The sequence below is a fragment of the Amblyomma mixtum genome, chromosome 2, assembly GCF_055824585.1.
Source record: "Amblyomma mixtum isolate Tamu chromosome 2, ASM5582458v1, whole genome shotgun sequence".
Taxonomy (NCBI): Eukaryota; Metazoa; Arthropoda; class Arachnida; order Ixodida; family Ixodidae; genus Amblyomma; species Amblyomma mixtum.
The window spans coordinates 229,060,311-229,082,903 of NC_143013.1; the positions used below are offsets into that span (position 1 = coordinate 229,060,311).

The window sequence follows — 22,593 nt, forward strand, 5'->3', positions numbered from 1 at the left end:
AAATAGTGAAGAATTTACTCTAGGGACCCAAAAAAGTTTTCCTTAGTAACCAAGTGTCTCTTGTAACGGTGTCTCTTGTATGCGATGTTGTTAACATGGTGAGCATAGGAAAACCAACCAAACCACTTTTAAATGTCTCTTATAACCAAGTGTCTCTTGTAACCATGTCTTTTGTAACGAGATTTTACAGTGCTCAGTTGTAGGAAGAGCAAGTGCCGTAAAGAAATATATCTTTTAATGGCAGTCCAATGGCAGAGCCTACACGTGTTGGGATAGCTGATGTGTGCATTGGCGTGCAGGCTCCGAGGGGAAGCTGACCACGACGGAGCAGCGGCTGAGCGTCCTGACTGGCATTGGTGAGGTGAGCTGCCACGTGGTGAATGGGGCCTCACACGTGCAGCAGCTGAGCGAGGTCGCCCTCAAGCACCTGCTGGCCGTGCTCAAGGCTGAGGGTGAGTGAGCGACGCACTAGTGAGTCCAGGCGTGACATCAAGTGTGAGACCTGATGAGCATGAGGGGACAGTTCTATTCCGTTTTTGTGTACTGCTGTTTGAATTAAAATAGTTTAGCTTCATCGTCTTCACCTGTAGCCGGCTGCAACAGACACTGATGCTGATACTGATGCTGACGCAAAGGTGCTGATACCAAGTTGCAATTAAAGGAACCGAAGTTTGCCCAAATAAGAGGAAAAATAATTGCTGCGCAGCATTAGTGTTAACATCCTACTCCCACTTTATTTGAGCTGGGGACACGGCTTTCAGCAAAAATATTTTTATTACTTGATGTATCTTCATGAAATTTTTTAGTGTATTAGAAATAAATTTATGGCTACTCTTGCAAAATTTCACTCTTATATCTCAAGAAAATTGTTTTGTGGTGTATGTTTTTCCTCTGAACCTTGTGAAAAGGCTGCACAGTTAACAGAACGTGGTGGAAGCCTGGTTCAGCATTCATTGTGTTCCTGCTAACGTGCTGCACATGAAGACATTCTTGAAATGTTTTTTTCACAAATCACGACTTATGGTTTTGGATTTTTGCTAATATAGTGTCCATTGACATATCTAGAATGAGAAGATAATTTCATAAACGAAATTTTAAGTTCACTAATTTGAAAAACAAAGGATCTCGACCTGTAGTATGGTTCTAGGAAATCCGCTCCTTAAGGTCAATATCTAGGCAGAAAACCGTGACAGAGAAAACCACCCATTGTTCGAATGCTTTCCCGCAACGCAGAGCCGCCACAGTTTTTGAAAAAAAAAATCTTTTCAGAGTGCTTCCCATTTGAGTTCAGCAATGAAACTTCGAGACAGCATAAAAATCAAGGCATACAAGCAGAACAATTTGAAAAAAAATCAATTTTTTGCCCATTTCTTGAGATTTAAAAGCCGCTTCGCTCCTTAAATTGCTTTTCACTAGGTGTGTGCGAATATTGAGATTCTTGAATATGAACCGAATATCTGTTCAGCATGAAAAAGTATTTCAGATAAAGATAGGTAGATAGGCAAGTGTTGTTGTCTTTATTCTTTTTTTTTTTTTTAGTTTTTGCAACTGAAATTAAGTAAAACTAGGCTGAATTGGTATGCACAGCAATCTATTACTCCTTGATAAGATGGCATAACAGTATGGAACCTGCAATGTGGTCATGCTAAATGAGTGCCAGTATGAATCCATGAATTGGCAACTAAATATAACGTAATGGGTGATGAAACCTCATAAATGCGGACTTCAGGGGATCAAAAGAAATTCCCTTAATTATCCAGAGGTCGAGTTATTAGTAGTTGCACCCCCCCCCCCCCCCACCCCCCCCTTCACTCCCCAAAAAAGTACCGAAAATACGAAGATGTGGTGAAGCCTTGTGCGGAGGCTCCGCGTACAAGCACACAATTTCGGCGAGCAGGAAGAATAAGGCGGACGTAAGCGGGGGGAATGCACATTGGCGTCCAAACAGTGAGACTGCTTCTGGAGAGAAAAAGAAATGACCAGCGATGTGCCCATGAACTGGTGAATGTGTGGCCGAAAACTGCCATTGATTGTGGGCTGGTTGCGTAGCTCATAAACTGAAACTACGCAGCCAGGCATTTTTTTTTTGTCTGCTGACAGGGGCCTTCCTATCTCTGTCGTTATGCGCACATCAGATGAGCGCGGGCTACAGTGCAACCGTGCGTTAGACAGGATGCTATTTAAACGAATGCATGCCCTACCGATGATACCTCGACTTGGCCCCCTTTCAGAAGGCCTATGCGAAATTCCGCTGGTTTGCTTTCGTGCATATCATAGTAGACCAAAGCAAAGTGGCAGAGCGCAGCCTTGTGCCCTGGGTATGTGTGTTAAGTATGTGAACCACATTATGGAAAGATGAAACAAAAAACCGTACGCTTTTGCGTTGTGATGGTTCGAAGCAGGTGGCCGGCCATCTGGTTTTCAAATGTGGGATGTGGGAAAGCCCAGTTGCGAAGTTTAACGTGAAGTCCAACACTTATGAGCGCTGCAGTGTGGCCGGTCCATGCAATAAACGACAGGGAAGGAAGCGAAGAGTATGTTGTTTTTTTTTGCTATTTTTCTGACTTTTGATTGATTTATGGAAGTCGGCAGTATTTGCTCGGTGCCAGATGCTTAGAAATTTTTTTAATATTCATTTGTTGAATTGAATATAAACTAATTAACTGACTTATCCAATTCGTATTTGAAATTCTGAATGTTCGCATAGCCCTACTTTTTTTTTTGAATTTTTTCTTTATTTATTCTCTGAAACAGTACACAAACTGTTGTTTGGACCCATAGCCTTTACGGCTAGTGAGGGGTCCAAATACAAAACAAGTACAATATTACTGCAGAACGTGTAAAATAAAAAAAAAAAAAACTTCAGGATTAACACACACAATTGAATTCATTCCTACATTTCCATGGAAATTAAATAGTGTTTTAAAGATGCCGAAAAGTTATTTTTTTCTTTAACTTCATTAGGGATTTCATTCCACACATGGGCTCCGTTGTATTCTAGGAGTCTCCGGCCGTACATATTGTAACAAGGTGGTAAATTAAATAGATTGTTGGTTGCAGCTCTTGTTTGTTTCATTGGTAATCTAAATAAACTAAGGGGCAGGGGGTTGTTAGATTTTATTACATTGTTTACTATTTCAGCTATCTTCAGTTTATATGCCATTGATAGGGGTAAGATACGAAGCTGCTGAAAGAGTGGCCTGCTGGGGTATGTATTATTTGAATAAGTTATCATACGAATAGCTCGTTTTTGAAGGCGAGAAACAGGATCTAGATATGTTTTATATGTACCACCCCATGCTTCCAGGCAATAAGATAATTGACTGTGAACAAAGGCGAAATACAGAATGCGTAGAATTGGAAGATCAAAGCAGTCCCTGGCCTTTAGTAAAATATGACAACCATAGGCTAATTTGGAGCAAATATTATTAATTTGTTCTTTCCAGTGCATATCAGACGCGAACAGGACACCAAGATACTTGTATTGAGGCACCCTCAGCAGAGTCGTGTTGTCGATTGTTAGAGATATATGTTCGTAGTTCATGTTCTTCCTGCGCGAGTGAAACACGGTGTACTTTATTTTCTCAGTGTTAAGGGTTAGCCGATTACTTTTAAACCACTGCGAAACTTCACTAAGCTCTTCATTAATTATACATTTAAGTGCCTCTAAATTTTCCCCTGTAAAAAGTAATGCAGTGTCATCGGCATATATTACAGCTTTCGAATATTTCAGCATTGATGGAAGGTCATTAATATACAGGGAAAAGAATAGCGGCCCAAGCACGGAGCCCTGAGGCACACCTAGATTAATGCTTTGTGGTAGTGAGGCTAAATTGTTCACGACAACATATTGTTTCCGTCCTGTAAAATAGCTTCTAATTAGATCACAAATTTTCCCTCTTAAACCGTAGGTTTCCAATTTCTGTTGTAGTATTGTGTGATCAACCGTATCGAAAGCTTTTGATATGTCTAAATATACTACTATGGCCAGCTTGTTATTATGCAGTGCAGAATTTATAAGTTGTGAAAGAACAAGAACTGCGGATGACGTTGACCTTTGGGGCCTGAAGCCATGCTGATTATGACATATAATGTTATATTTATTTAGAAAATTTTGTATACGTTTACAAAGAACCTTTTCAAAAACTGTATTAATTGCATTTAATACCGATATTGGTCTGTAGTTTCGCGGATCAGATCGCTCACCGCCTTTATAAATAGGTACAACCCTTGCAACCTTCAGCTCGTCAGGATATATTCCATTTGCCAATGAATGGTTAAAGATGTGTAGTAGATGGATCGCTAGTATATCAATGTTGTTTTTTATCAGTCTAACGGGTATTGCATCAGGTCCTGCCGCCTTGCCGGCTGAAAGGCTGCCGACTGCAGTGATTATTTCTTCTATGTCTATGTCAGGCAAAGCAAAACTGTTGTTAACACGTTCCGGCATCTTCGCCGTAGGTGCGTCAGCATGAACCTGCGCGGCAACCGTAGGCCCAATGGAGGTAAAATAGGTATTAAATGATTCTGCTGTGTCTTCGTCAACTGTCTCAGGGAGTGTTGCTGTACTGAATCGCAAGCCGATTGCGTCGTTCACTATATCCCAAATTTTTTTTGTGTTTCCATGCGCCTGTTCCACCAGTGATGAATAATATTCTTTTTTTCTTTTTCTCATAAGAGATACAGACAAGTTCCTGCAACGCTTATACTGGCTTAGGTAGTATTCGTTTGATCTCAACTGCTTCCATTTGTGATACCATTTGTCCTTATCTTTTAACACGGCTAATATTTCAGTATTCATCCAAGAACACGTTGGCTGGCTGTATTTATTAGTGTTCGGCAGAGAGCTCTGTTCAATGGCATTTTTAAGGATATCTAAAAAGTTCTTACACTCAGTATTGACGTTTTCACCATATGCCGTAGTGAAGTCGGCTTGTTCTAGTGTTTCACGTAGTGCTACATAGTTTATCTTACTTCGAATTTTACACTGCGTCAGCTGCGCTTGTGGAGGCAGGTCTTTTTCTACTAAGTCGAACCCGGATATATCGAACCCGCATATTTCGAATTATTGGCTATATCGAACACACAGATTACCCCCTTGAAAATACTATGTAAAAGTATAGGACAGTTGCGTTGTATATCGAATTCCATTTTCGCCGGACATTGGATATATCGAACACCGCGCCGCGCCGCGCCCCTGGAAGGTGCGCTTTCCCCAAAGACATTCCTGTCCGGTCCTCAGCCGCCTCAGCGAACATTTCCGCAGTCAGCAGGCGCAGGGCCCTTTTTTTTTTTTTTGTTCCCCGTTTTTGCGCCCCACCGGCGCGAGCTTTCCCACTCCTCCTCTCCTCCTGTACCGCCGGCGTGTGCTCCGTCAAGGTCATTGGCATGTCATTGGAGATCAGCGAAGAGAGAGAGAGCGCCGCATGGAGACGCGCGGCGACCACGCTTCTTGGGGAAAGAGAGAGAGAGAAAACGGTCGCTCGTGGGCACATCGTGGGTCTGGGGAAAAAGAGAGAGCTCAAAAAAAAAAAAAAAAAACGAAGCCCAGAGCGCCGATCTTTCTCCCTGCTCTTTCTTTTCCCTCTGTCGTTCCTTCGCAGCTGCGTTGACTGCCGCTCGCATAGGCTTCGCTCTTATCGCTCCATCTGCGCCTCGCGTGTTTTTTTTTTGTGTGTGTGCCTGTGTTTCAACGCGCGACGTGAAGCAGGCCCCAGTAGCCAACTGTTTTGGCAAGGCAGGCCTTGAAGTGGCCCGAGATTAATGTCCGGAAGATTTAGATGACGATGAGTGCTTGGACGACGCGTTTCGCGACTTGTCCAATTTTCTCGGCGCCGTTCCGTCCGAAGTGACTGTTGAGGACTTTAACGCTGACAGCGAAGTTCAAGCGGTAGCTGGCGTTCAAGACGCCGACTCCAGCGACGACGAGGGCAACTGTGTTGTCGAAGAAACGCGTCCGTGCGCAGCCACTGAACTGGCGTCAGCGTTAGCCTGATTCGGCGCTGTTGCGGCGAAATGGAAGGCACTGTACTGTGCTCTCGCACCTGGACAGTCTCGAGAAGATCGAGGCTAGTGTTTTGAACTTCGTTTCCCAGGGGAAAAAGCAGCCCAAAATTAGTGATCTTTTTTTCCGCGAAATAAAGCGCTTTCACATTGCGCGCCCATACTATGTGATTCGCGGCTGTTCCAAACGGTAAGCCACAATTTGTTATGATCGGGAGTGCAGTTTTAGCCTATATCTGTATATCGAATTTTCGCTATATCGAACTATTTTCCGATCCCCTTCGAATTCGATATATCCGGGTTCGACTGTACAAGAAAAATAGGTGAATGGTCAGCTACCACCTCAGCGCAGGTACCGGCCAGTACACCTGGGACAATATTACAGAGGGCGTGATCTATTAGAGTACTTGAAGTACTTGTTACGTGGGTAGGTTCTGTAATAAGGTTGCGTAAGGCAAATGATTCGAGAAGGAAAGTGTAGCTGTTCTGTACTCCATGTGTTAGATCTAAATTGAAATCGCCCATTATAACAATATTAGAGCGACGCCCATGAAAACATTCTGTTAGAATCATTTCGAACTTCTCAAGGAACTGCGTTATCGATGTGTTTGGTGGCCGATAAACCACACCAACCATCAAACCATCTTGAAGTTTTATGAACAGGGTTTCAATGCAGTCAAAACTAACAGACGCAACTCCCATTAGCTGGTAGGAGACACTATCTCTGACAAACATCCCTACCCCACCTCCCCTTGCTCGTGTATCCCGCGGCTGGGATAAAAATTTATAACCCGGGAAAGAGACTACTTCATCACGCTTGAGCCACGTTTCACTCACGGCTATTACATCAAAACAGGATTTATACCTTGCCATATGTACAATCAAGTTATTTAGGTTACTTCGTATGCTGCGCACGTTACAATGCAAAATTGAAAAGCTTTTATCACGCATCAAATCGTCAACTTGTTGAAACGTAAAAGCCATGTCAAAAGAAACAGAAAAAATGTCATGCTAAGATCTAAACGACAGAAAAAAAAAAAGAAAAGTCACACAACGTTGGCCAAGTCACCTTCACTTGTGATGTGCAGAACAGTGGAGTTGTCTGCCCTACGCATCAAAATTTTTCCTTGTGACAACCAAACAAACTTCCAGTTGTGGTCCTTAGCTGCTTTCTTTGCTTTAGATAGTAGTACTTTGTTTTCAACACACAGGTGCTCATTAACAAACAATGGTTCTTGTTCTTCAAAACCAAGCAGTCTCGTGTTCAGTTTGGTCTTTTTAGCAGCATTGAGCACTTTATCTCGGATAGACCTTGTGACAAACTTGACCACCACGTTTGGCTTATCCTTATCTTTAGAGCGCACTCGATGCACTACATCAATGTCAGACTCGGCAAGTTCGACACCCAGGCAAGAAGCCACCTTCTGAACAGAGTTGACAAGGTCCTCATTCGGAGCAAGCGGAAGTCCCTTGATTTCAAGATTCAGTGTGGAAATAGGGTGACCGCACTTGGCCTTTTTTAAAAAAAGTTTTGTGTCATAGGCTAAAAAGAGATTACAGACACTGAACAGAATAAAAGAAAGTAAGATGTGAACAACACTTTTCGCATTTTTGTGCTCTTTGAAGTGAGAACCAGTTGCTCAAAACAAAATTTTTATGGTCATGACTGTTTTGTTGCGGATACCTCCAGCAACTGACGTTTCACTTCCACTTAGTCGCAAGGTGTAAACAATCATGCATTGGCAGCTTCAAGATCAGTCAGCGATATCTGTGAGGCCTCAAGTGGTAGGGATTTTATTAGAGCCTACAACAGTGAGGGTACAATGCAACTACTAATGGGATGCAGGAAATCTTGCCACATCAATGGTGTGGAATGTGCAAAAGCAGCCAGAGCTGTCTTATTTCTGGAAATAAACATTTTTCCCACACCGCCTACTCTGATTCGTCCTGCTGTAGTGAAATTTCTCCTCTGTCCAGTGGATTTCATTGTTGCGGGGTTGTAACCCTCATGTGGTTGAAGTCTTCTCTCCCTTACCTGTGCGTGATTGTGAGCTGAGTGACTGCCTCGTTTGTGTGTGCAGTGCATGAGGGCACCCTGCTGCTGACGCTCAAGATGATGTCGAAGTGGTCGGCACGGTTCACCCAGGAGCCACCCCCGTTCCTGGTGACTGGCTTCAAGGTGAGCGCACCAGTGTGCCTAAGGAACCTTCTTTTTCCTCCTCCTCCTCCTCCTTTTGCCACAGCTGAAAACCAGCCGACTTTTCTCCTCCCATTGAAAGGTGCAATCTGGAATTCAAAAAGGGTGCCAGTCGAGTTAGTTGCACATCCTTTGTTTCGATCGGGGGCTTGGGCACACATTCGCAATAACAGGACAGTGGCAGTGCCTACTACTACTTATGATGCAGGCAGGATGGGGGAAGGCGAAGGGTGGGGGGTGCGAGGCGAGCCAGATGAGCTTGTGCCTTCACCCACGGGTTCTTTCTCTCAGCATTCACAGTTGTCGTTGCCCAGGCAAATGGACGCATCTTCACCTTCCTCACCTCGCGATGCATGTGTCAGGCATGTGTCAGCCGTGTGTCAGGGGTGTGTATTCGGAGTGCTTGAACAGAACTGGCCTGTGTTGTGATTTGCAGCATGATGCGCGATAGCTCTGCATTTTTGGTATTGGTTATGTGAGGTGTGGTGCAAAGAGGCGCTAATGGACTTGACAAAAACCTGACTACGACCTCAATACAAGCTGACTTTATCATTTGCAAGTGGAATGTCGGAAATAGCAGAATGATTTGATTTTTAGAGCCGGTTTTCCCAGCTACTTGGTGCATTTCCGGAATTGGCTTTTAGCATAGAATGACAGCACAGTGGGGAGCGAACTCGACAGAACAGAGCACTAAGCAAGTTTTCTTGACTTGCAGGCCACTTGGGCAATGATAGGATCAAGTTCGAAAGTCCTTGCACGCCACTTGGGCAATTATAGGATCATGTTCGAACGGTTCCAAAGAGAATAAGAAAAGAACGCCCGCGGAACTAGAGACAACTTGCGAGAATGTTTTTGAAGGCTACATGATGCATTACCGGAACTGGATTTTAGCACAGAATGACAGCACAGAAGGGAATGAACTCTACAAGAGAGACTGCTAACCAAGTATTCTGGAGTTGCAGGGCACCTGGGCAACAATGACGGGAACAAGATCGAACGGTTCCGCAAAGTAACGTTTTGAAGTTCACAGATTTTTCAGACTGTTCGATTATTCAGTCCATTCACCAGGCACCGCTGAGTCCGAAACATTGGTCGGCGACGGTATTGCAAAAATTTGTTTTTGTGCATGCGCTCGTGCCTCTGGAGGAGAAAAACCTTGCTCCTTATTTTGCATACTATTTTTTGCTGCATGGGGTTCTTCGGACAAGTTGAAGTTGGCCTGTGTCAACAGGTCACCGTGTTCTAATGACAGAGATATCAAGTTCATTGAAAACAAAGCCTTTGTAAGGTTGAAAAGGTTAGAAAATGGAATGCAGGTGTTGCCGCCACCGGCTGTTTCCGCAAGCAAACTACAGTGTGTGGAGGCAGGTTCTTAAACGCATATCTGTGACGATAAGCTACGCTGAAATTACGTCCAAACGGGAATCAAGAGTCTTGACGTCAGGAGTTTGATTTGAGTGCCTGAAAAAGAACGTTACATTTTTTAAAATCCAGTTTTGTCAGCAGTAAATTCGACTTTTGCTCTGCATCCTTTTCACAAGATTCTACTCTGCGATGTGAGTGCACGTTAAAGAACCCCATGGGGTTGAAATTTCTGGGGCCCTTCACTATGCTGTCTCTCATAGCCTGAGTTGCTTTGGGACGTTAAACTCTATAAACCAAACCAAACTAAAATTGCCCTCAAAGCCCTCTAATGTTCATGCCATTACTTCCATTTGACTAAGTGAGGATTTATAGGCCTTCCTCTGCTTAACTTGTGTTGTTGCGTTGAGTTTTTTCTGCTTTTAGTCTCTTGACTGGTGTCATATTGGCAGTGTTTGCCTTGCAAGCACTGTCAGTGGCTTTAGGAAAGTATTAACAACCTTGTGGAGGGGATTCATGCAGTTCTATTTATTTGACAGGCTGACAGCAGAGCAACATGTTCTTGTATTTTCTGTATGTAACTTCATCCAGGCAGCCATAGATTACTCTGTGAAAAGGGGTGAAAGATGGCTGGCGGATTCTGAAAAATTTTTAGTAGGAGTGTGCGAATATTCGATATTTTCAAATACACTGCGAATATTATATTTTTAGTATTCGTATTCGATTCGAAATACAAGTATTCGTGTTGTTTCGAATAATCGACGCACCGCGAATATTCGTATCTAGCCGAATATTCTATGCGAGCACCGGCGTTCATTTCGGTCCGCAAGTCCTATCGACAGACATAACAACATGGCGGAGCCCAGAGCAATGCGTAACGTTGGTAACGTTGGGCCATGACGTAGCTGACTGCGCTGGTGAGCTTCTTTGGGGTATAACTGCGAAGCTGGTATAGACAGAGCTGTGCAAGAAGTACCTCGCAATACGTGCCAGTTCAGTGCCAAGTGAGAGGGCATTTTCTGTGGCTGGAGGAGTCGTTTCAGCTCGAAGGGAACGACTTCGGCCTGGCCATGTGGAGCCGCTGGTTTACCTTCACGACAACCTTTAATGTTCATCCCAGCAACGCGCTTTTGTGCTTATGGCAAGCTAGCCTTAATCAATGCTGTGTACTAGCCGTATTCTCTGATATTTACACTCTTCTAAGATTAATGTTCGAGAATTTTATACTTCTTGTGCGGCCACACACACCTTTTGTGTTCATGTAATCATTGATAGTTGAACTGTGATGTTCTTCGGTGTTCAAATAAATGTTTTGTAGTGGTTAAATGCGTCTGTCCTTGATTATTCGATATTCGATTCGATATTCGGAGCCAAGTATTCGTATTTGATTCATATTCGAAAAATTTGATATTCGCACACCCCTAATTTTTAGTTAGCTGTAGTGATGTTTCTCCTCCATCATGTCTTCACAGGCTTGGGCAGTCTCCTCAGGCATGAACTAAGTGACTTCTGTAAACCAGTCTGCGGTATTTCTCGAAGCTTTGGTGTTGTACTTTTATCCAGGTTGAGGTGTTTACTTGTGGAAAAACGTGGTAGTGAAGGTTGCATTGCTTGTGTTCTGTTTCATTGTGTTCTCAACAAGTAGCAGTAGGGAGGTTTATGACTCAGAAAAAATGGTTTGTTCTCATTGCATGGAGTGTGCACAGTTACTGATAGTTGCTGTGGCACTTCGCTGCTCGTGGGATCAAGTTCTGGTTATAATGTTCACATTTCATATTCAAGAAAACTTTGCGCAGAATAACAGAAGACGGAGGAGGAAACATGTACACACACACGAGTGAAAACTTACAACTGTATCAATACAGTTGCAAGTTTGCACTCGTGTGTGTGTATGTGTTTCTCCCTCCGTCTTGTGTTATTGTGCGGTAAGTTTTCTTGAATATGTCGCTACAACTGGCCCATTGTTCTGCTCTACCAAGTTTCACATTTCAGTGGAGGCAAAACACTAAAGATACCCGTGGTCTGTGTAATGTTAGGTCACGTTGAAGATCCCTGGATGATCTAAATTAATCTGGAGCCCTCCGCACCGTGGTCTAAAACGCATGTGCTGCTTTGGGACGTTAAGCACCACATACTGTACCATACCTTCTTGCCTGGAACTACTGACTCAGTTCTGGTGCACCGCTGTGTGTGTACGCAGGAAGGCATGGAGCACAAGACCGCCACCTCGGCCGTACGATACGGATACCTGCAGTGCATGATCTCAGCCTTCCACGGTGAGTGTGGAGCCATGTACTCTTTGACTGTACTGATCCAAGCAAAGTGCCCTGCTAGTGAATCAGTCGTGCAAGGCAGAGCCAGTCATTTGCTATTACGTGTAGCTGAAAACCAGATGTTCATACTGTCCTGCCCTGCTGTGCTTCTTCTTGCAGGTTTCAGTGGTGTAAAATTATGTAACTTGCTCCTTCCCCTCCTTGGAGAGAACTGTGCAGTGTTCTGGTTGCGTTGCTGGCTGCTACGTTGTCCCCAATTATCCCTGAAACCCTAAAAATGATGTTATCCCTAAAATTGATGTCCCTATTTTTCCTTCTCCCCAATTTTTTCTTCTCTTGGTTCTGTGACGTGCAGTGTTCTGGAATTGTTACTGGCTGCTATGTTATCACTAACTACAGTAGAACCCCGCTGTTACGTTCCTCACTGCTGCGTTTTCCCGGCTGTTACGTCGTTTTCTTCGGGTCCCGGCATAGCTTTCATAGGATCCAATGTATTGGGAACCCCGCTGTTACGTCGTAGCCGAGGAAACGATCCCGCATGATACGTCGCAACCGGGCTCCCCGAACCCGCCCGGGCAATGCGCGCCAACCGGCATTTTGATTTTTGACGAGTCTTGGCCAGGCTTGGCTACGGAACTGGCTGCAAGAAGCCGCACGCGAGTTGGAGAGGCCGCCGCTAGATGGCTATCTGCCTCGCGAACGCCGAATGCCGCGATCTTTATCTGGGAGGTGGTGACGAGGAGGCGCACAGCTGCGGTCGCTTATCTGTTTTTCTCAGCCAGCGTTCGCTTCGGCGGACGCAGATGTTGCGACGTGCGTCTTTTCTTTTCTTTCACTCTTTATTTTTATCTTTTAACTCTCCTCTATCTGCAAGTGACAGCGGTGGTGGCTCGGCTGGAGCCAGTCGGCAGGCCCGTGCAATTTCCTTTTCATCCTTCTCTCAGTTGCAACAACATATTTATCGTGCTTTGATGGCGTGATAGCGTTGCGTAAGGGGAAGGTGCTTCCCTGGACGTACTAAACGCAGTCGACAGGCAGTCGGGGCGGCCTACTGGGAGCAGCGTGGCGAGCAGCCTACGAACATTTCAGTGCTTGACGCGTCGCTTCAGCGTGGACTGCAGTGAGCGCGTGAACTGCACAGCACTGCTGCGTGCGGTGTGGCCGCACCGCAAAGCGACGCTGACAGCAATGCGGCCTTTGCTATTGAGAAACGCGTTGTTCTTTCCAGCGAGCGAAAGAAACTGCAATCCATCATTCTCGATTTTTTAAAGTCCTAGAGTCAATTTGCGGAAATAAATTGTTTCAAGTCAAAGCTGCACTGTTTTCATTAATTTTCGGTGCTTTCCTCACTGTTGCGTTTTCCCGGCTGTTACGTTTTTTTTTCCCGGTCCGGTGAAAAACGTATGAACGGGGTTCTACTGTATCCCTAAGATCATAAAAAATTGCCATCATCTCTAAAATCCTATCCCTAAATTGTCCCTAAAATTATTATCCCTAATTTTTTCCTTCCCCTCCTGGTTCTCTGTGCAGGCATGCCGGGCTGCCAGCAGGTGGAGCCCGTGCTGGGCCTGGTGCTGAAGGCGGTGGAGCGGGCCCTGGCCCAGCCCTCTCAGCCGGGGCCTGTGTGCGAGGGCCTGGCCGCCGCCTGCCTCCTGTTCCGCCTGCAGCCGGCCGGGTCCCCCTCCGGTGAGAGCACCCCAGTCACTGAACAAGCATGCATGGAAGAGTGCCAGCAGGCGTGGCCCATGAGCTAATGTCGCGCCGGAAGTTGGCACCGTTGACACTGTGCTTTGTTGTTGCAGGCAGAGGAGAGCAGAGCTTCAGACACATATAAAGTGTGCATGTGCACTTACAGGCGTTAAATAAATGCCTTGCAGTAATGGTCTGCACCTGAAATGCCAATGATCCATGGAGTTGTTTGTCTTTCTAACATCAAGATGATGCAAGCATGCAAGTAGCTCCACAGCGCACAACACATGCAACGCTGTACATCATGGGGAGAGAGAGTTTGCATCCTAGTAAATTTTTGATTCGTTCTTAACATTCTTCACTCTTTTTCCCTGGGCCACCGTGGTGACCCAGTGGTTATGGTGCTCGGCTGCTGACCCGAAAGACGCGGGTTCGATCCCGGCCGCGGCGGCTAGAATTTCTATGAAGGAGAAATTCTAGAGGCCCATGTACTGTGCGATGTCAGTGCACATTAAAGAACCCCAGGTGGTCGAAATTTCTGGAGCCCTCCACTACGGCGTCCCTCATAGCCTGAGTCGCTTTGGGACATTAAACCTCCATAAACCATCTTTTTTCCTGCCGTCTGTTTGGCATTTGGCAATAGCCTCATTCACCGTGCCACTGTTATTGCAGCTTTTTTGATGAAGAGTTGGCCAAGTTGGTGCGTCATGAGACCACCATGTAAAATCCAAATGCTAACAAATAGAGCAAGGTACAGGACAAAGGCTGGCTTATGGTGAAATTTATTGGAAGAAAGGCACATTGGACGTAGACAGAAAACACACTGAAACAGCTTCATGATTATTGCTGGTTACTGTAGTCTGTCTTGTACGCTTGCCGAAATCCGTGCTGTTCGTCAGCTTTGTGGATCATGCTCACTGTGCTTCATTGTTGGGAGCTTGTACCAGCACTGGTTCCACTGCCATTCCCGTGTAATCAGTTAATGAATATGACATTGGACATTAGCTTTGCAGATCTTTGTGGATTAAGACTGGTAAAGGTTAATTCCTGAGATACCAACTGCCAAAAACTTCGAAGTGGGCTGAAGTAGACGATTGTGTTTTTCTTACTGGCTAGGTGACTGTTTAACTTACTGCGAGGGGTCATTGCAGACTTAAAAAATGTTTTCTGTCAGTGTTCTTTTTGCTTGGCAAGTGATGACACCATCTGTTTTTCCTCCTGTTGCAGAAAACAAGATCAAGAGCATAGTCACACAGCTTCTAGATCCTGAAAAGCAGCCTTTCTTTGCCGAAAAGTTTCTACAGGCGGCATCAGAAGACAGTAAGAGTGTCGTTTTTCATCATTCCTCGGTAGGCAGGGGCTTAGCTTATCATTCAAGGCACACCCTACTGACTATGCTTTCGGTAGCTCTGTGGTTTTATATGTCCTTCCGTTTGCATTATTTGTTTTGGGCAGGAGCTTATAGCAAAGTAACAACCATGTTGGCAGTTTTAAACGCGTGGTTGCCATGCTCAAAGTTTTCAAGAAACTTGTAGAGCCAAGAGCCAAATGTATTTTTCTTGCCTGTCGCGGTGGTTCAGCGGCTTTGGCGTTTGGCTGCGGCTGCGAAGGCGATAACAGGTTGTTTGGTCCCAGCTGAGGCAGCCATTTATCAGTAGGGCCCAAATACAAAAGCGCCCGTGTGCTGTGTGATATCAATGCAGGTTAAGGAACCCCTTGATGGTGTAAATTAATCTGGAGCCCTTCACTACGGCATTCCTCACAGTTCATTTGTCGCTTCAAAACATTAAACCCGCAATTTTTTTTTCTAATGTCACATCAGTGTTTTATTCACAAGATGCGTATGTAATGGAAGCAACAGCAGGTTGCTTTGGAGCTGTGGAATAAATTGCCTACTCATGTTTTACAAAGTGCTAGTAAAACAGCATTCCAGAAAAGTCTCGATCAATACTTTAATGAACGCTAAAATGTTGTCCCTCGTGCGTCGCGTCCTGTTACTTTGTATGTGCTTTTTCGCTTTCTGTGTCATTTGTTCTAGCTCAGCAGCTTTCTGAGATGGCGTTTGTACAGTTGAATCCCGCCACAACGAAATCGGCGGGGCGTACGAAAAATTTCGCTGTCGCGGAATTTCGTTGTCGAGAAAAAACAGACGAGTCGGCTGATCCCGGGCTGGCGTTGCATATGTCTCCTCGCCCAACGCCGCCTCTCCTCCTCCTCTTCTCTTCTTGCCCAAAGCCGCCTCTCCTCCTCCTCTTCTCTTCTCGCCCAACGCCGCCTGTCCTCCTCCTCTCTTCTCGCCCAACGCCGCCTCTCCTCCTCTTCTCCGTTCTCTCCTCCTCCTCTTCTCCGTTCCTTCTTTCACCACCTCCTCTACTTGCCTCCTCCCCCACATCGTTTCGAGAGCCGTTGGGCCTCATCGCATCTGCACCGCTGCGTGCTACCATGGCGCTCTCGCGGGCTTGCTGCCGCCGGCCTGGCGTTGCATAAGTCAATGCTCACGCGCGCTCCAACGAAACGTCTTGATACTGCTACTCGGGGTTCAACAGACCCCTGCGATGACAAAACGCCGGCTGTAAGCCGCCCTAGGCTAATATCGCAGTTGGCTGCGTCACCTTCTTGTGTTGAGCTGAAGTGCCCGACGCAAGTGCCTTACCGATGTTTTCTTTGCTCTTCAGTATCGTTGATAACGAACTCGGCGCGATGCCAAAATCTGCGGCAATAATCGATTTCTTCTTCCCGCTTTCTGCTTCGGCGATAATACGCGCTTTTTCTTCTAGTGAAAGAAATTTCCGCTTCTTCGCTGGCGGCGACATCCTAGGAATTCAGCAGAGCAGAGACGCGACGAGACCACGCTAAGCGGTGCACACACAAAGGAAGAAATGGTGAAGCGGAGTGGGCTTCTTCCTGCACTCTCGCGTTTTCCTTTTTTTTTTTCTCCGACAGGACACGAAGCTCCGCCCACCGATGGCTCCGCCCACCGGTCCACACAGACTGCCTGAAACGCGCTCGGTGCCTAGCAGACGACGCGGCCACGGAGGACGCGGCCGAAGACGCTAGCAGATGCCGTGCGCTGGCGCATTTTACACGCGCTTTCGAGGAGCCCCTCTTCGCTTGGAGGCCGCGAACGCTTACCAGCCAACACCGCTAGCAAGTTATCATGACGCGCTTTCGTGCTTGACAGGAAACCGCGAGCACCATGACAGCGAGCTACATCAATCGAAGAAGCCCAGCAAAGAGCCAATGAGCGGGGCGTGACGTCACTTCAAAAATCACGTGGGCATCTGGATAAAAAAAAAAAAAGCACACGAGGGTGTGCGCGAGGAGGATGTGCGATTAAGTGCGCGTACCCCCCCCCCCCCCCCCCCCCCCCCCAACAGTCTGCGATGCAAAAAAATTAACGGCGGGAACGGGAAAGTCGCTCTTCAGCACTCAACTTCTGAAGAAAGACAAGACGGAGGGTCCACTCACCCGCGAAAATTCGCAAAAAAAATTCGTAGAAGCGAACACGTGCTCGCAAAGTACTTCGTTTTTGAGGAAATTTTAATACATTAAGTCCTATGGGGGTTTCACGGGGAATGCAAATTACTTCGTTGTGGCGAAAATTTCGTTGAAGCGGCGTTCGTTGTACCGGGATTCAACTGTATAATTGTAACTCAAAATGTTTGTTACTGTGTTCTGTCATTTGAAATTTTAGATGTGTTATTGATTTTATATGTATTGTTGATTCCCTCCCTGTCATGACCCTCAGTAAGGGTTAACAGTATGAATAAATAAATAAATAAATGTCTTGGCGCATAAAAGTACATGAACAAGAATTATTGGGCTCCATATGGACTCGTTGTTCACGTACAGCTTGTGCTGCCCCCTTTTGTTTGGGCCGGTTCTCAGTTGCGTTTTGTTTCATCGGCTTTGTTAAGCCATTGGAATCCTCTCTGTCACTGATTTTTTGTGGTGTTTTGCTGCCAGGTGCACATTTTCAGCACTAATGGTGTCAGCAGTCTGTCGCATACATACTCCTCCGCAGCAGCCTTTCTTGGCAGTGAATTGAAGGCTGCAGGGATGGAGCATCCGTAAATGAGTAATTTGCCAAATGATGGTTCGGCTGCATGACGGTATACGTGGTCAGCCTGGCTGCCTGGCACATTGCTCTCTCCACGGTACTTCACTCCGTTACTGCTGTAGCTGGCGCCATCTATGGAGGCTTCTTGTAACAAGACGCACGTATCATTTGCATTGTAATTAAGAAAACTGGTGTTTCCTCAACCTTCTAACGTTGAATGTCGGCAGTTTTGTTTGAAGTATGCCTTAAATGACAAATATTGACAGTCTGCCATGTTTTAAGAGAAAGCTAATAACTGCAAGCGGCAACTGTATTCCACTGCATTCGAAAAGAACGGTGCGTTTCACTCCGTAACTTCCGCTCTATTGCCAGAAAAAGTGGTCACAATGTAAAGTAACCTTCTGGTTAATCGACTGTTCGCAAATATTTTTGTTTATCCCTGCCGTGACTGTGTGTTGAGCATCTTGGGAGGGCGTGGCACATACAGCCTCTTCATTACAAAGTACCACGAAGCCTAAATTTCTGGCCTCACTCATTCCCTCCCGTTCTCTCCCTTCCAGCGTACCTCCTGGTGCTGCAGCTGATCACGCGGATGATACTCGACTACCCCGACTCCTGCTTTGCGAACCTCAAGTGAGAATCAGTGTTGACACTCCTGTGTGTTGCTGCCACGTACGATAACTGCCCCTTTCTCTGCCTGTGCACAGGCCCTTTGTGGTGCCCCTGCTGAAGGCCCTGAGCCACACCAGCCACCCGGTGCGCCAGTCGGCCCAGAGCACGGTGCGCAAGCTGGTCTCGGTGCTCAGTGGCACCGCCCTGGCCTGCTTCCTGCTGCGCGAATTCTCGGGCTTCGTCGACGGCCACATCAAGGAGAAGGCAAGCATGGAGGGGGGGGGGGGGGGGGGGGGGGGGGACCTTTTTGTCTAATCTTTACCAATTTCTTTGGAGGAGAAATTCTAGAGTCCCGTAAATTGTGCGATGTCAGTGCACGTTGAAGAACCCCAGGTGGTCGAAATTTCCGGAGCCCTCCACTACGGCGTCCCTCATAGCCTGAGTCGCTTTTTGGACGTTAAACCCTATAAACCAAAACCAGAACCTTACCTTTGGGAAAAAGCTCATGGGGGCCTACTTGTTATAAAGTAACACAATACTTGTTAACAAAAGAAAATAATAGATTAACAAGAATCTGTCAGTAAAAGTTAAAATATATTTTTGGTAATAATATCCCTTCCTACTACAGTAAACCACTATTACACGACTTTCAGGGGACCACATGAAACTGTCGTATAATTGAAAATCTTCACAAGTGACGAATTTGCGTAATAAACACATCCGCTACTCTTGCTTTCAAAAATTAATAGTTTTTTTCCTGCACGAGTTATAAGAACGGCCGTTTTCGTTCTGCGAGAATTAGTTCTGAGACCACCTGCAGTCATGTCTTTCGGTGTCGAAGAGGCAGCTTTAGACGAAGCATGCGGGTGCTCCCGTCCCTCTGCATTAAGTAGATGTCTCACGGGCCTAAAAAAAAAATGGTAATTTGGATGACGCGCCAGAAATATGGCTGCTTCAAATTTTCGAAGACTTTTTGCGGCGCGCAGTACGATCAATGTGAGCGACATGTCTCTTTGTTCAGACTGCCTCCAGAACCGCTGTCATTCTGCGGCAGCAGGCAGCATTGTGTGTACTAGGAATTTGCACCATAAAGGAAAAAAAAATGGCTGGCGGTTTATCATTGCTAAGCAGGAAATATTGTGCTAAAGCACAGTTTTTTGGCAGGTGGACACCGCTGCCACGTGCTTGAAAGTGCGATTCACCGGTGTCCGCTGGCCCAGGGAGCCAGTTATGCGCGCCTTCAATTTTTTTATCGTCATTGCCAGTTTACCCATTGTACGCTGGCGGCCTATGCTCCAGTGCTGCGCTTCTGGTGCAATTTTTTTAATGGCAGCGCTTATTGTTCTAGTGCCATGTTTCTGTAACAACATTATTCATGCCAATGCATGCAGCGCACATCTCTCTATCACTGCCGCCATGTAGCTCAAAGTGCGAAAACTAGTTTGGTAGTAAATATTAGTTGATGAAGAAGACTATGTGCAGTGCACAGCGCTGGAGTGTGTTGCAGTTTAACACAAGATGTGTTCGGCTGCAGCGATAGCCCAGTGCTCTCGTGCAGTGGCCAGTGATGCTGATCTGTTCGTGGGTTCGAATCCTAGTTGTGGATATTTATTTGATTTATTTTTATTTTTTTATTTCACTTGGCACACAAACCCACAAACACTGCAAGCATTCAAACATCACTAGATCGTGCCGCTCACTCCTGGCTCGCTCAGTGCCGCTAGGTTTAACATGCTCCGCGCTGAAGCCACAGCGGAAAGTGCTCTCAAAGTAGACGCCGATGATCATTGAAATGTCTAATCTTGTTACCGCCTATACAGTAACTTGATGCTGGTATGAACATACAGTTGATTTCCCTAACCCCTTCATCAGTGAAGTGCGCAGAAAAGCGGGCAATGCGAGCGCACACACGGAGTCTGAGTCCGAGCCGTCGGACAGCAGAACTGTCGTTGCAAATCGTTGTGCACTCAATCGCATTATTGTGCACGTGTCTCCATTTTTATTTCGATCTGCAATCAACTTGGTTGACGTTGTGTCTGCCAGTGAGGTGCACCGCCCGTGTCTGTCATTCCATACGATTTCCACCGGCCGTCGTACGAGGCAGGGCATGCTTATTTTTCCTTTCTATAATCGAGGTTTTTAATGCATTATCCCTATGGGAGATCCGCCGGGCTTGCACTAGTTTGTTGCAAAATGCAGGTCATCGCAGGAACAGGGGACGCATAATCGGGGTTCCACTGTACTGTCAGGGACAAAAGTGGTATACTCCACGTGGAGGGGAGACGGAGCTACGAAAAACTGTGGCACTTTGGTGAGCTAAAGTGTGAAACATTGAAACAAGCCAAGCGACATGCCTGCTGATAATAAAGGTCACGCATTGGCTGTCTCGATCCCAGACGCCGCTTGTAGACGGCGTTGCAACGCAGTTTTCCGTTGCTCCGGCTCCCGCCGCGTGGAGTGAACCACTTTAGTCCCCGATGATACATTGATCTCTCAGGCCTTGAATGCCAGCACCTCGTAGTGCATGCATGGATGATGACCCGCACTGGGAAACTTTTTTCTTTGTAATGAGCCAAATGAGAGGTGATGGTGCCGGCGTGTAGTAGCAGTCAGACATTTTTCAGTGAATTTCAAAGCATATTCATTCTTCCACTGTGCAGAAAACATGGACGATTGCATGCTCACATCTCGCATGCTTGCATGCATATCTGTATGAGTGGACACTAAAAAATAAATAAAAGAGGAACACCAGAAGTCTGCACAAAACAGCTGATTCGACGGCTGAAGTGAGAACAAAACCTCTCAACCGGCCGCGTGGCAAGCACTACAGAGCATGAACGCCGTTCAGATCTTGCAGTTCTGAACTTGCTGTGTGTGTGCTGTATTCTGAACTTTCTGTATTTCGACGGTAATTGCCAATTGACGGTGAAATAGTGTTCCTTGAGAAAGCGCACAAATGCATCACCAGCCTCAGTTGTATGAATCTGCGCGTGACGGCATCACATGTACTTTGCTTTTATGCAGTTTTCTGGCTTATAATAAAAGCTTTATGTGTGGTAAAAATGAATATTTGCTGTGAAGTGATACTAACCTATCAGTCTAGCCTGACATAGCATTCTCCTTTAGTGTCTCTTCAAGATTTGAACGAAGAACACAGCGTTGAGACAGCACACAGAAAAGGCGAGGACAAGAAGCGCGCTACTTCTCCTTCCCTTTAAGGTTCAGTCAAACGTAGTAGTCTTACCTGACCACAACTTTTTCATAAGTCATTCCTCTCACATCTTATTGGACAGCTTGTAGAGTTTTAGGGCACGGCACCCCTTTCTACAGGCATGCACATGCAGTACAGGAGGTGCTGCGAACATGTAGCACAGACCGTGTTCTGGCTTTGTATGCTTACTTCAGGATTAGTGAGTGACAGCCTTCCACCCGTGCTCCCTTGTGCCGTAGGCAGAAGAGTCTGGTCCAGCCGAGGCCAAGGTCCTGGCTGAGGCCCTGGTGGCCATCTGCTCGGGCTCCAACCTGGATGCCAAGGACACAGAGGAGCTTGCCCTGGAGTCCCTGCTGCCAGCACACCACCCGCTCTTTGGTGAGCATCCAACCCTGGCCTCCTTTTCACTCTGACAAGGTCACTGGTACTGCATTTGAAAGTCAGTGGGTGTCGAAATGCAATGGTTCTGCACATACTTAAGTTGCCGGTCAGCTTGAGAGCTATCACTGCTCACAGGATAGGTCATGTTACGTCAGTATCTGAGGGAGCAGTGAAAGCTGCGAGTGGCTTACTGCTTAGGCATTACCCCTTTAATGTCCAGTTTACAGGGTTAAGGTGTTATATTTTGGTGTTCTCTCTCGGAGCGCGGTCAAGGCCAGTGATCAGTTTTCCTCTGTGCACCTCCAGTTAACTTCGTATCTGTGACCTGTGTTGCAAAGGGGGATTGCTTTCCAGAGGCACTTGATTGCTATGGTGGTCCTTAGGCTGTTTGCAGCATAAGATACCAAACAGAGTAGCATCGCAGATAAGCATGTTGTAAGGCTTCCTTCATATACTGTATAAACGCGTGTAAAGGCCGCACTTTTTTTCCCAGATTCGAGCACCAATTTTCGGGGTGCGGCCCATATACGCGATGCGTGAATTTGTTGTTGTTTTTTTTGTAAGTAAAAACACCAACCGGGGAATGAGTGACGTTTATTCTACGTTCAATCGTCACTCGCGGAGTATTTCTACTCTTGAGCTGGTGCTGTGCTCTGGTGCACGCTCATCCCAAAGAAGCCGCGCAGCATGTCCAGTGTCAACGTGTAGCCGTTGTTCCGCACTTCCGTCACCTAGCAGAGCAGCTCTTCTTCCAGTTCGGGAAACTTGCACGGCTTGCCTCGGAAAGCGCGCTTTTCGCAGCTTG

At 46.3% G+C, this 22,593-nt stretch overlaps 1 protein-coding gene across 1 annotated transcript in view; it reads left to right on the forward strand.

Annotated features, from left to right (window-relative positions):
* l(3)80Fj (lethal (3) 80Fj) overlaps nt 1-22,593 on the forward strand; it is a 117,160-nt gene that overhangs the window by 18,399 nt on the left and 76,168 nt on the right. Inside the window, exons 11-18 of the mRNA XM_089573274.1 lie at nt 300-452; nt 8,085-8,182; nt 11,763-11,838; nt 13,366-13,521; nt 14,752-14,844; nt 18,145-18,217; nt 18,292-18,460; nt 21,647-21,785. Coding sequence (XP_089429400.1) covers nt 300-452; nt 8,085-8,182; nt 11,763-11,838; nt 13,366-13,521; nt 14,752-14,844; nt 18,145-18,217; nt 18,292-18,460; nt 21,647-21,785 — 957 coding nt within the window. The remainder of the gene's footprint in view (nt 1-299; nt 453-8,084; nt 8,183-11,762; nt 11,839-13,365; nt 13,522-14,751; nt 14,845-18,144; nt 18,218-18,291; nt 18,461-21,646; nt 21,786-22,593) is intronic.